This window comes from Vigna unguiculata, chromosome 5 (genome assembly GCF_004118075.2).
Source record: "Vigna unguiculata cultivar IT97K-499-35 chromosome 5, ASM411807v1, whole genome shotgun sequence".
Lineage (NCBI taxonomy): Eukaryota > Viridiplantae > Streptophyta > Magnoliopsida > Fabales > Fabaceae > Vigna > Vigna unguiculata.
Window position 1 is genome coordinate 43032821 of NC_040283.1, and position 12885 is coordinate 43045705.

At 35.0% G+C, this 12885-nt stretch overlaps 2 protein-coding genes across 2 annotated transcripts; one reads left to right on the forward strand and one right to left on the reverse strand.

Annotated features, from left to right (window-relative positions):
* The first annotated feature begins 1901 nt into the window (after positions 1 to 1901).
* Positions 1902 to 7976, forward strand: LOC114185206 (protein SUPPRESSOR OF K(+) TRANSPORT GROWTH DEFECT 1). The gene is made up of 8 exons (XM_028072799.1): positions 1902 to 2642; positions 2771 to 2876; positions 5645 to 5843; positions 6784 to 6852; positions 6934 to 7008; positions 7109 to 7207; positions 7295 to 7450; positions 7605 to 7976. Exons 1-8 carry the CDS (start codon positions 2168 to 2170, stop codon positions 7728 to 7730), a joined length of 1305 nt encoding a protein of 434 aa, XP_027928600.1. The 5' UTR covers positions 1902 to 2167; the 3' UTR covers positions 7731 to 7976.
* Positions 7977 to 8893: 917 nt separating this feature from the next.
* LOC114184199 (pentatricopeptide repeat-containing protein At2g27610) lies at positions 8894 to 12032 on the reverse strand. The gene has a single exon (XM_028071475.1). It carries the CDS (start codon positions 11846 to 11848, stop codon positions 9218 to 9220), a length of 2631 nt encoding a protein of 876 aa, XP_027927276.1. The 5' UTR covers positions 11849 to 12032; the 3' UTR covers positions 8894 to 9217.
* Between the last annotated feature and the right edge of the window lie 853 nt (positions 12033 to 12885).

A 12885-nucleotide genomic window follows, 5' to 3' on the forward strand; every position in this document is an offset into this window, starting at 1 on the left:
AAATATTTACTCTAAATTAATAAATTTATTATCATAAAATTTTACATGATAGAAAAATAATATGATTTCTTACAGTACATTAAATGTAAATTGTTTTTAGCCATTTGATTTTCTGATCCTGATACCTAATTGATCAGGATATTCGACAAGCACAAGATTAAAGATTTAGATTTGTGCCGAGATAAATACATCTTGTGGTACACGGTCTCTAGACTATTGGACTAAACACATATAAGATCACATAATTACGAGAAAGTGGTCTTTATAAGGTAATTAGCGTCTAAGCATGATTAAAACATATTTAGATTCAGACTAATGTGTAAACAATAAGTCAGGTCCGACCTATAAACATAGGTAAAACTAAACATATGAAATTATTTTAAGCAAATATTAACTTAAGATATCAAAGTATTTTTTCCAATACTAAATAACGAAAAGCCTACTAATAGAAAAAGATACATAAGAAACATAAAAATAAAAGTGATTGATCGACTTAATATATCTCTATTAATCAAGAATAATTTATAAATTATTTACATAAAATATTTTTATATAATGATTTAATGTATTGATTTAATTTTAAAATTTAATAAGATTAAATTAAAATACTCAGATGACTTAAAATTAAAAAAATTACGTTAAAGCGTATAAATACGGATTAAGTCGTATAGTTATAAAACTTGAATTACATTGTTAGTTTTGACTCGAGTCTCAAGAAAGTGAAAATTTAGAAATAATCTTATTTGAGAATTTAATTAAAAAGTATTATTACGTTTATTAGAATTCAATATTTTACATCAAAATATATTATTTATAAGAAAGGAGAAGTGTTTTCGTTTATGATCATAATTTAAAATATCATATTTAAAACATTTTTTAATTATTTAACTAATAATTAATTTTTAATAATACAGGAAAAATATTTCTTGGCTTGAATATTTTTGATCTCTCATATTTATGCCAAGATTGTTTTTGGACTTTCAACTTTAATGGTAATAATTATTTTAGCTATGTAATTAAAAATTGTGCGTTTTGTTTTCTAATTTATTTTTTTTCTAGTTCTAAATAAAGTTTAAAAATAATTATTTGCAGATTAGAAAGATTAAAAATAAACACAGATACTTATTTTTTGAATTACGTCTTAAATTTTAAAATAAAAAATGTAATTTTTCGCGTATCATGGCAGTATTAAAATTAAAATCTAAAACTTCATTCAAGTCATCTAAAGTCCCGACCGATGAACTTGATGAATTGTCATTTATATAAATTGATAAAGAAGAAAATGCATAAAATTACATTAAAAGCAAATTTATATTTTCTAAAAGTGAAATAATTATACATATACGACAGTTTGAAAGTAATGATTAAGTAAGGAAAGAAAATCATTAATTTTTATTTTTTTGATATTGTTTGGTATCACTCAAAATCCGAAAAACAAGCTTATGGATTTACTCTTATTTGCAATCCTTCCAATTGAAAAAACAAAATATTTTTTAACTGAAAGACCAAATTATCCTTGTGTATATATTCATTATATCTTTATTAATCATGTTTGTATCATTTTATATTTCATATTTGACTTTTTTTTAACTTTTCCCCCTTATTTCTTACGGACAATTTTCACAATTATTTAACTTTTTATTAATTTTATTTTCTCTTACCTTTTTCTTTTCTTCTTAAACCTCGCATACCAAAAGTGCCCGCTTTTTCCAGTATTTGGAATTATTTTTAAGTGATTATAATATAAAGTTTAAGTTCAATGATGAATGAAAAATATTTTAGATTAAATTAAATAATAGGATAATTTTCTTTTTAAATTTATAAAGAAAAAATGTATTTTAAAATATCACAACAAAACGCAACGCATTAGGTGGTAGTCTCTCGGCCACCCCATGGATGGAAAATTCACACAAAATAAGCGAAACGCGTATTTTTGGGTGAAAAATTACAAAACCAAACATTGCGTTTTTCTCTACTCTTTTTCCCCTTCTATCCTCGAATTTCCGATCAGTTCCGATTCTTACAACTAGGGTTTGGAAATCGACCACCACACTTTCTCCCTATTCGCTGAACGCGCGATCGCGATGCAGCTCTAGGGTACTTCCTTTCTTCCCACTCGCGAATCTGAAATCTCGTTATCGTACATGCCATCGGTGGTGACCGCAAGATGTATAGCAATTTCAAGGAGCAGGCGATAGAGTACGTGAAGCAGGCCGTGCAGGAAGACAATGCCGGAAACTACGCCAAAGCGTTCCCTCTCTACATGAACGCCTTGGAATACTTCAAGACGCATCTCAAGTACGAGAAGAACCCTAAGATCAAGGAAGCAATCACGCAGAAATTCACCGAGTACCTGCGTCGGGCCGAAGAGATTCGACCCGTCCTCGACGACGGAGGCCCAGGCCCGGCTTCTAACGGGGACGCCGCCGTAGCCGCCAGGCCCAAGACCAAACCCAAGGACGGTGAAGGTGGCGGCGACGGGGAGGACCCCGAGCAAGCCAAGCTCAGGGCTGGGCTCAACTCGGCCATCGTGAGGGAGAAGCCCAACGTGAAGTGGAACGACGTCGCAGGGTTGGAAAGCGCCAAGCAGGCCTTGCAGGAGGCTGTGATTTTGCCTGTGAAGTTCCCTCAGTTCTTTACTGGTGGGTTCACTAGGTTGTACGAATCCTGAGTTAGAATGAGTTGCATTTTGTCTGAGAAGTGTGAAGGGATTTTCTTGTGTGGAATTTGGTTGAATGTTTGATGTTTTTTCCCGTGGTTACTTTTTCAGGGAAAAGACGTCCGTGGAGAGCCTTTTTGTTGTATGGACCTCCTGGAACGGGAAAATCTTATTTAGCCAAGGCAGTTGCAACAGAAGCCGAGTCTACATTTTTCAGGTAAAATTGTTGATTTTACGGTTTAAGTGAAGGATGGAATTTATAGAACTAAATAACCTTTAGGTCTGGTGTATACCATATTACATGAAAAGCCATTGAAATGGATTCTGATTCCTAAGTTAAAGAATGCGCGTGTCTCAATTTCCGCACTGCATACCCTTTTATCGGCATTAAGATTTGAATCCAAGGTAGTTAAATTCTATTATTTATCTAAAATAGGAAGGGGGTCTTAGGAAGATTTTACAGAATTCATAATCCATATTTTCCATGTCATGCATAAAATTCATAAGTAATAACCCATAAGGTAGTATAAAACTTAATAACTCTACAACACAGGTACACAAAACATTGTACGGCATAATCTGACATGTGCTTGCATTATAATCATAAGGATCTACTGTTTGATCCTCACCTTCAACTCCATCTACTTCGCCAACCAAATTCTCCTAGTCGTGATGACCAACTATATCCGCTCCAACTTGTCTTAAGCCAAGTTGTCTTCTCCCTCATCTTGATTTGAGAAGCATTGAAATATATGGTGCCGTTGTCTAAACCTTCAATCTCGTCATCATTTTCTGCTCATCATTAGGCCAAACATCAGGAAGATCCAACTCCGGAGTTCTTCTAGCTTACTTCTTTTTAATTAATTTTAAACTTGCCATGATAAATACATCAGTTGTTGTCTTTTGCTTTAAGTGGGTTTTTCTCTAATGACTTTGGACAAATACAAATAATGCTAACATAGGCTGTTAGGTAAGGATTCTTAAGTAGACTTTAAGCCTATCTCAACCTCATGAAACTGGTTTGTAAGGTTTGCACCCACTTTCATACTATAGTTTAGTTACATCTCTAGTTGATTTGAGATCTTCAACACACTTCTTGACTCTGCTGACTCAAAGTCTCAAGTGTGGAACTAGTTATTTTCGGGTGGTTTGATAGTGGTCTAATACCAGGTGACACAATGGGCCTGGCAAACACTCATTAGGACAGGCTCTAATACTATCTTACAAAATGAACTTTAAGTTTAATTCATTCTCATAAAATCAACTTGTGAGGTTCTGTTTGCACCAACTTGTTACTGTAATTTGACCATATTGGTAGTTGACATGAGATCTCTAACACTAATAAATACATTACAATTCATATGCCACATTTTAAAAATATTACCGTGTCCCATTATATTCTTGCCCTGCTGAGCTGCATGTCATGCTTAATGTGATTGACAAATCTTTTGATCTATGTATGGCCATCAAACATCTCAAAGGCTTTGCTCTCTGTTTTAAACATGTGGTACACAGCAATGGACTTCAAAAACATTATTCCTTTAGGGGCTGCTAACTGGAAATTTAAAATTGTCAATCAACGATTATTGTGCAATCACTTTCCAAATGGTTTTACGTTCTTCATGTCAGTTAACGAAAATGTTTAGATTTGGCCCTCTCTTGTCAGTCCACGAACCAGTCATTATCGTGGAACCAATTGCTTCCAAACAGTTTTATCTTCTTAAGTAGCCTCCACTGTAAACTTCACTTATTGTTTCAAATGCTCTACTCCTCTAATGTTATGATAGGAAAGTGGTTTAAAACCTTTTGCTATGGTGCACAATGAATTAACATAATAGAAAAACCTTGCAATTATTTGACATGCATTCTCTGGTGTACCCTTCTTAAACATGGTGTTGATTGTGTCTTCAGAGCCAAATGCGTTTTCTCTGGAAAAGGTTTATGATTTCAACATTCTCAATGCCATCAACTTCATTGTTTTTTCTCTTTTCAGCCCTGGTACTCTTTTACCACCCTTGGTTTTGTTTAAAACCAGCCACAACTCCCAATGACTCCATTTTCACTTACTTTGGAGCAGCTTTGCAAGGTTCAACATTCTGAATTGTTTGAGCAAAGTGATGGTTAAACCTATATATTACTCCAGTATATACTTTTTGACAGAATATGCATTGAAACTTTGTAGTACCTGCATACTTTTATCCCACATCAGTTCCAGTGAACAAATCTGTAAACGTTAAGCTAGCAGTGGAGCATCCTGCACAGTATTATCACCAGCACTTTAGCTTTTACCAGCCCCACCGGGTTCATGGTCATCACCCCTTGTGAAGCCATCTTCACTTTAGTTAATAATAAAACACTGGAGCCCTAAATACGACTTCGTTTTGGGTTTAAAACTTTTTCTCGTCGAACTCACCAAATCGTTACAAACTTGTGAGTTCAAACGAGTTAACCGATCCTACATCTGATTTTACCTGAAAAATGAGTTTGCTTGAGAGTTGACTCGGAAGCCATGACTGGGCACGTAAATGCATCCAACTTAATGGGTTAACTTGTGAGTTTGATAACCGTTGTTGCATTTGTATGAAAAATAACATTAAAATCCTAAAAAACTGCAATATTCCTGTAGTGTTGTTTCCTGTCCTCTTTTGTTTTCGAATCTTATTTTTGTATGATAATTAAAGGAAGTAAAATAAATGTTATTTACCATTTGATTTAACACTTAAATTTCTAGCACCATGATAAATGGTGTTGTACTTTTTCCCATTTTGTAAATTTAAGAAGATGACACGTCCATGATTGTAGTTTTCTTCTAATTCATCTTTCCATTTTCTCTATACTTTTTCTTGACAGCAGTTCTATTATGAATTTGAGATATGTTTGATATGATATCTATTCAAAAATGGTCTTTTGAATTGTTGTGAATGTAGGTCCATAAGTGGACATGTTCTTCTTGCAAGCATTTTTAACTTTTGAATTCTTCATCAGTGTTTCTTCATCAGACCTTGTTTCAAAGTGGATGGGTGAAAGTGAAAAGCTGGTTTCAAATCTTTTCCAAATGGCTCGGGAAAGTGCTCCATCCATCATATTCATTGATGAAATAGATTCCCTATGTGGTCAGCGTGGGGAAGGCAATGAGAGCGAAGCTTCAAGACGAATTAAAACAGAGCTTCTGGTTCAGATGCAGGTATTAGTTTTAATTGTTTGTAGGTTTACTTATGAATTGCAATATTGCATGTGCACAACAAGCTGGCAACTTGCCTTAGTCAGTGTTGTATAGCCATATATGTGGAACTATTGTTAATTTAGCTTCAAATCATGATGAAAAAACGTCAGTGATTTGATAAATTCTTTGATAAGTCCTTTTAAGCACAAACACGTGATTAATTTTTAAAAGTAGCTTCCTCCTTGGGTTATGTCCTCGCTTGGCTGGGTTCTAATGAACACATCATATATGCTTCCGTTCTTTTGGTTTGAAATTGGAAAGGCTAAACCAGTAATCTGTTTAAAACAATTCAGCTAAATTTTTCTTGTTTTTGCATGTGAGGTGGCTATATTAGTTGAATAGGAAGACTGAGCTAGTTCATGTTGGCCCTTGCTACTTGTTTTTGGGTTTCAATCATGTTTGAGTATATAACTGCAACATTTGGAACTAGCTCTAATTCTACGGTTTCATTAAACCTATAATCAGCATGTTGTTTTCTCTGGTGTTTTTCTTGTTCAAAGCAATTCTTCACAGTTGCTAATAATTACATTCACCTTGGATTTAAAGTTGTCCTTGTGGTGTACTTGGCGTGCCGTGTACTGTTCTTGTTTGGTGAAATGTTTGCACTTCACAAATAAAGTTGCATATTTTCAATTATTCTCTATCTTATATCTACGTCTCAAAGAAATGCTAGGTTCTGTTCTGTTTTACACTGGTTTATTAAGTTAAACCCAGCAGTTACTACTTTGTATAATATCGTCAGAATATATGGCTTGCGTATCTGTTTTTTATTCTCTCATTTTAATTCACTTTTTTGCTATTAACATCAGGGAAGTTTCCAACAAGAAATTCACTTTTTTATTCTCTCATTTTATATGTTTTCTCTGTTTTATTTAATATAGTTTATCCACTTACACTGTAGGGTGTAGGGCACAATGACCAGAAAGTTCTTGTTCTTGCAGCGACCAATACACCCTATGCCTTAGACCAGGTCAGAAAAATAATATTTGTTTATGCAATCCCATATAGAATTAATACTATGTTGTTTTCACTACTGCACTTCTAATTGCAGGCAATAAGGCGAAGATTTGATAAGCGCATATATATTCCACTACCAGATTTGAAGGCTCGCCAACACATGTTCAAGGCAAGTACAATGTACTTTGATTGTTGAATGATGGATTTTGTTGTGCTATACAAATATTATGGGTTTAATATGCTATTTTGCGGGCTTAATAAACGAGCAGGTGCATCTGGGAGATACTCCTAATAACTTGACTGAAAGTGATTTTGAGTACTTGGCGAGCAGGACAGAGGGGTTTTCTGGTTCAGATATCTCTGTCTGTGTAAGTTTGCTTTTATGTGAAATGATTGGTTTCATTAATCTAATACTTGATGAATCTCTAGTAAACAATTTTGGACTTGCTCTTCAGGTAAAAGATGTGTTATTTGAACCTGTTCGCAAAACCCAAGATGCAATGTTCTTCTTTAAAAATCCCGAGGGTATGTGGATCCCGTGTGGACCAAAGCAACAGGGTTCTGTACAAACCACAATGCAGGATCTTGCTACAAAAGGACTTGCTTCTAAGGTATTTAATGTGTATAGTCTTTTATGGTAGTAGGACTGTTCGAAGTGTCTTCATTTTCTTAATGATAACTGGAGAAGTAGAGTTGTCTTTGGACGAGCTTGTTATGTCTCTAATTGAAGCTGGGAAGTGCTTACTACTTTGAAACTTGTTGTAGATCCTGCCACCCCCTATTACGAGGACAGATTTTGAGAAGGTACTCGCTAGACAAAGGCCTACAGTAAGCAAAACCGACCTTGATGTTCACGAGAGATTCACGAAGGAGTTTGGAGAGGAAGGTTAATACTGATGGAATTTCACTCTGAAGGGTCCACACTGGCTTCAAATATATTGTTATAATCTGTAATTTATTTAGCTGCTGGATCAAATGAAATGCATCTTTTTCATTTTGTTCTGGGGAATGCAGAGGCCCCTTTTGTATTTTGTACCGAGGTGGATTTATAAAGGTCGATACTCATTTTACTTCTAAATTGTGTATAACAGAATCTGAAATGATTTGAAAAAATAACTTGTGTGATTCTGGTTCTTATGTTTGTCTGCTTTGGTGGATGTAGGATGGCCATAGATTTTAGTGCTTTTTAGTTTCGCGACGGATCAGATACTCAAGAAATATGTTGCAGTAAAAATTACTGCTGATGGGGACATACGAGAGACTCATAATAAAAGATGCCATGTTGACCAGGCTATTCTACTTAGCATAAACTGTTGACTAATTGTAATGATAGAATGTTTTTCTATTCAACTGGCCATTGTCGGTATACTATTGATATTACATTGTTATCTCACATCACAGCTCTTTTTTTTTTATACTTTTTTCCTGGACGTTATCAGTTTTTCTGTAAGACTAAATCAACCAACAAGAGTTATTAAATTTACATATTGTCATGCTGGCTGGAACTATATGATTCAGGGACATGGGCAAGTGAGTTTCACTCATTAAATGTTCGATGAAATTTATGCAATCAAATGGTTTAGACGAGACATGCTTGAATTTTGTTCAAAGCTTTAGAGAGTCTGGCTCCCTGATGTTTAACTTTTTTTTCCTACAAATTTTGGCATTTCGGGATATAATATGTTGTTGATAGAAATTAACAAATGGTTCGAAAGATTAAAGTGCATTGGGATCAGACTAAGGTTATGAACATGCATTTACAAAATTCGTTTTATGAGTATCAGAACTAATGATATGATTTATTTAGCATTTATTATTTATAATAGTTAGATGAATAGTCCCATTTTGTTTATATTTAGCATGTTTTTCAAACTAATTTAAATATTGAACTATAAACACTTGAAATGAATCTTGAAGAAGGTTTTAGCAAATATACAATTTTAAACATCTTTAAAATTAAATTCTAACTCATTTATGGTGTGATTTTTACATATGATTGTCTTTTATTGGTTCAGGAAGGAAACGCATGCATACCCTCTTAAACTTTAGGATATCTAAGCAATCGCATTTTAAACTTTGATTTCTGTAATGTTTAGAAAGTGATCATAAGAAATAGGTTTTCCCATAATAGTATCTGCAATGGGCGATCCAAGAGTGGAAAACCAATATCATCATACTCATTGCCATAATCTACCTCAAATGTATCCACAAAAATAGTCACGTGTGGATTTCAATTCCAACACTCTTTCCTTAAAGCTGCCATCAGAATTTATGCCTTAGAGAGGCTTCATGGATTCAAATTCTCTGGAAAACAAAGGTCTGATCAACCAAATCAACCAAAGAATCTTCGAAACAAATAAAACATATTAGCCCAAACATCACCAATAGTCCCCACATGAGCACAAACCCTCTTTAAAGTGGTGAAATCGGTTTGAATCTCTAACAACAATATATCTCTGTTCAATGAGTGACACTAACTTAATAAAGCTGTGGCAATCTCCACAAACTCTAAGATTCTTCACAATCTGAAGGGGAATTCCAGGAACTGTAGCTATTAAGCCAAAGGCAATGGCAAGCCTTTCACTATGATGAGAAAGAATCGTTTCTTTTTGTTCATCTTCAATATCATGAAACACATAATTTGTATCGGGCTGATAACCAGCATCCCTCAACCGGGTATTTAACTCCGAAAGTTTTGAGTAAATATGATCTGACAAAGGATGCGACAAATCACCGGCCAAGAATGAGTAAGTCTTGTTTTTCACCTCAATCCAACTGTACCCAGGTTCTTTTTTCACTTTTCTCTTATCCATTAGTTTTCTCACATTCACTTTCTCTTGCCAGTTTCCTGCTGCAGCATACATATTTGATAATAGGACATATGCAGCTGAGTCTTCTGGTTCGAGTGCAATAATTTTTTCAGCTGCAAGTTTCCCCAGCTCTATATTGTGGTGTACTCGAGAAGCTGCCAAAACAATGCGCCACACGGTTGCAGCTGGTGAAAATGGCATCCCATTTATGATATCCATGGCTTTTTCCATCATTCCTGCTCTGCTATATAGGTCAATCATGCAGGAGTAGTGCTCCATTGTTGGATTAACGTGATGATCATTGATCATTGCATTGAAGTAGTTTTGACCTTTTTCCACTAAGCCAGCATGAGTGCAGGCAGAAATGACACCAATGAATGTTATAGCATCCACTTGCAATTTTTGTTTTTGCATCTCCTCAAATACCTCTAATGCTTTCTTTGCCTGGCCATGCTGTGCATATCCAGAGATCATCGAGTTCCATGAAACCAAGTCCCTCTCCTTCTGCCTTTTGAAAACTTCATGTGCACTATCAATGTTGCCTCTCTTTGCATACATGGTAACAAGGGAACTACTTACACACAGAGCATTATGCAATCTCAGTTTAATTGCATATGCATGGAATTGTTTTCCTTGCTCTACTGATGCCGTTGGAGCTGTACAGGCGTTAATGATGCTGCAAAAGGTGAATTCATTTGGTTTAATCCCCTCCTTTGTTAATTGGTGGAAGATTTTAGCAGCTTCTTCAGTTTCTCCTCCTTGGGCATATCCCGCTAGCATTGCAGACCAAGCTATTACGTCCTTCACTTCAATTAGTTCAAAAACTTTAACAGCATCATCAATAATTCCTATCTTAACATAAGCATCTAAAAGTGCAGTTCCCACCGAAGACGACTTCTCATAGTTAGTTTTGATGACTTCCGCATGTATTTCAGAAATGAAAGCAACATGTTGCACGGTAAGGATGGCAGAATAAGTGAAATGATTTGGTTTAACACCTTCACCCCTCATTTGAGAAAACAAATTCACAGCTTGATCAGTGCCCCCATTCTGCAGGTAACCACTGATCATCGCAGTCCATGAAACCACACTTTGAACCCCGTCCATCAAGGAGAATAAACTGAAGGCATCATCCATTTCCTTGCACTTAGTTAACGCTACCATGAGTGTTGTTAGGATCTTTTGGTGAGCGGAAAACCCACTCTTAAGAGTCTTACAGTGCAGCACTCTTAACAAACCTAATTCTTTAAGGTTGGCACATGACTTGATAACAGATGCAAATGTCGCGCTTGTTGGTTTAGCCCCTGCAAGTTGCATTTTGTTAAATACTTCAAAAGCTTCCAAATCTTGTCCATTTATCACATGTCCAGCAATCATGCTATTCCAAGAAACTGAATCCTTGTTCTCCATGCCATAAAAAATAGCTCTGGCACCTCTTAACATCCCTGACTTTGAAAGCATACTGATTAGCGAGTTGCACACGAGTTTTTCTGCCTCAAAACCGAGCTTTACAACCATGGCATGAGTTTGCATTCCTACAGCAACCACGCTCAGCTTGGCCAAAGCTGGAATTACAGTAGAAACAGTATAATAGTTAGGCCTGTATCCCTCAACTTGCATCTGACAAAACAATTCCCACACCTGATCATTAAACCCATTCAATGAATAACCTGTGAGCAAGGAATTCCAAGACACCACATTCTTGTCACCCATTTCATCAAAAACCCTCCTCCCATCTCTAACATTTCCAGTTTTCATGTACATATCAACAACAGAGTTTCCAACGCTAACATGGTGCACAAATCCACATTTCACACACTGACAATGCACTAGTTCACCGACAGTCCCATCAGAGGAACCTGCACAATGATCCAAAACATAGCACATGCTTAACTCATCAGGGGATAAACCAGAACGGCAAATAGAGACAAAGTGGTGGAGGGCTTCTTGGGATTGTTCATTGCTAAAGGAACCAAAGGGCAGCCGGTTAGGTTGTTTGAGGTCTCTAATGGGACTTTGATCGAACAGTTGTTGTGCAATGGGAGGGTCAGTGTCCCTTAAAAGGGTCTTTGAATTTAAGGCAACAGCATGGGATTGCAGAAGAGGGTTGGAGTGGCAGTGAAATTGGTAACGTCCAAGTCTGAGAATTGGGTTGGTTGAAGTGTTCGAGAATGTCCTTAAAGTTGTATTCAAAGTCATTTCTGGTGGAAAATTTTTACTCTAAAGATGGTGACTTTTTAGAAGGGTTTTGTTTGTTTCATATTTTTAAGCAGTGTTAGGTACAATGATGCTACGAACACCATTATAATGGCTATGGTTTCTGTTGTTGTTGGGTTCTTTAGTAAGAAGCGAAACAGTGACATGTGAACTGATACTAAGAAGAAGCCCACGTGTGACTGTAATGTCATGTTCACAACTTCAAAATTTAAAACTATCTTCAATTGTAATATTTATTCAAATATTTAATTTGATAAATACAGCTAAATTCACATTTTTATATAATAACGTAGAAGTGGCTAAAATAAAAAAACATTTCAAAATAACATGTTTCCATAGTTTAAATTTTAAAAAATTATAATGGTAAAATAACTAATATTCAAAATAAGAATATAAATCCATAAATAAATATAAATTAACGAGACTGGGTCAATTCAGTAAAACAGATAATTAATTAAATACCGAAAGGCTTGAGTGTCTTTCCAAATTTTATGCTTGTTATAATGAATAAGTAAATAATGTTTATAAAAAATCAACAATAAAATAATAAATAAACATATTAATATTAGAAATAAAAATAATTAAAATGACGATGCTTAAAATTATAAATAAGTAATAGTACTATAATTTTAAAATTAAATAAACTAAAATAATATTATTTTATACTATTTTCCTTTTATTTCTCTCTCATGAAATATGATTTATTTTCAATATATTTTAGGAGTGCAGTTAGGGTCAGGCCCGTCGGACTGACCCGTAGACCCGCGAAAAAAAACGCGGGACGGGCTAGAGTAGTGAGCCCGTAGGTCTGCAATGGCCCGGCTCGCATAAGCTCGCAGTTTGCGCGGATCGGTCCGCAAGCTCGCATAATTTTTTTTAAAAAAAATAAAAGAAATTGCACTTATGTATATATATATATTTTTTTTATGACTATTGTATTAACGTTTCAAATTCTTGTATAACTGGAAAAGACAAGTATTATGTATTTTTTAATGTGCTAAAATTTAAAGAATACATTG

Excerpts from the sequence above, each read along its gene's own strand:
- LOC114185206 (XM_028072799.1), top strand. The coding sequence starts at position 2,168 with ATGTATAGCAATTTCAAGGAGCAGGCGATAGAGTACGTGAAGCAGGCC. Across the intron at positions 5,844-6,783 it reads AGCTTCTGGTTCAGATGCAG|GGTGTAGGGCACAATGACCA; the intron begins GTATTAGTTTTA and ends CTTACACTGTAG. Across the intron at positions 7,208-7,294 it reads GTTCAGATATCTCTGTCTGT|GTAAAAGATGTGTTATTTGA; the intron begins GTAAGTTTGCTT and ends CTTGCTCTTCAG.
- LOC114184199 (XM_028071475.1), bottom strand. The coding sequence starts at position 11,848 with ATGACTTTGAATACAACTTTAAGGACATTCTCGAACACTTCAACCAAC.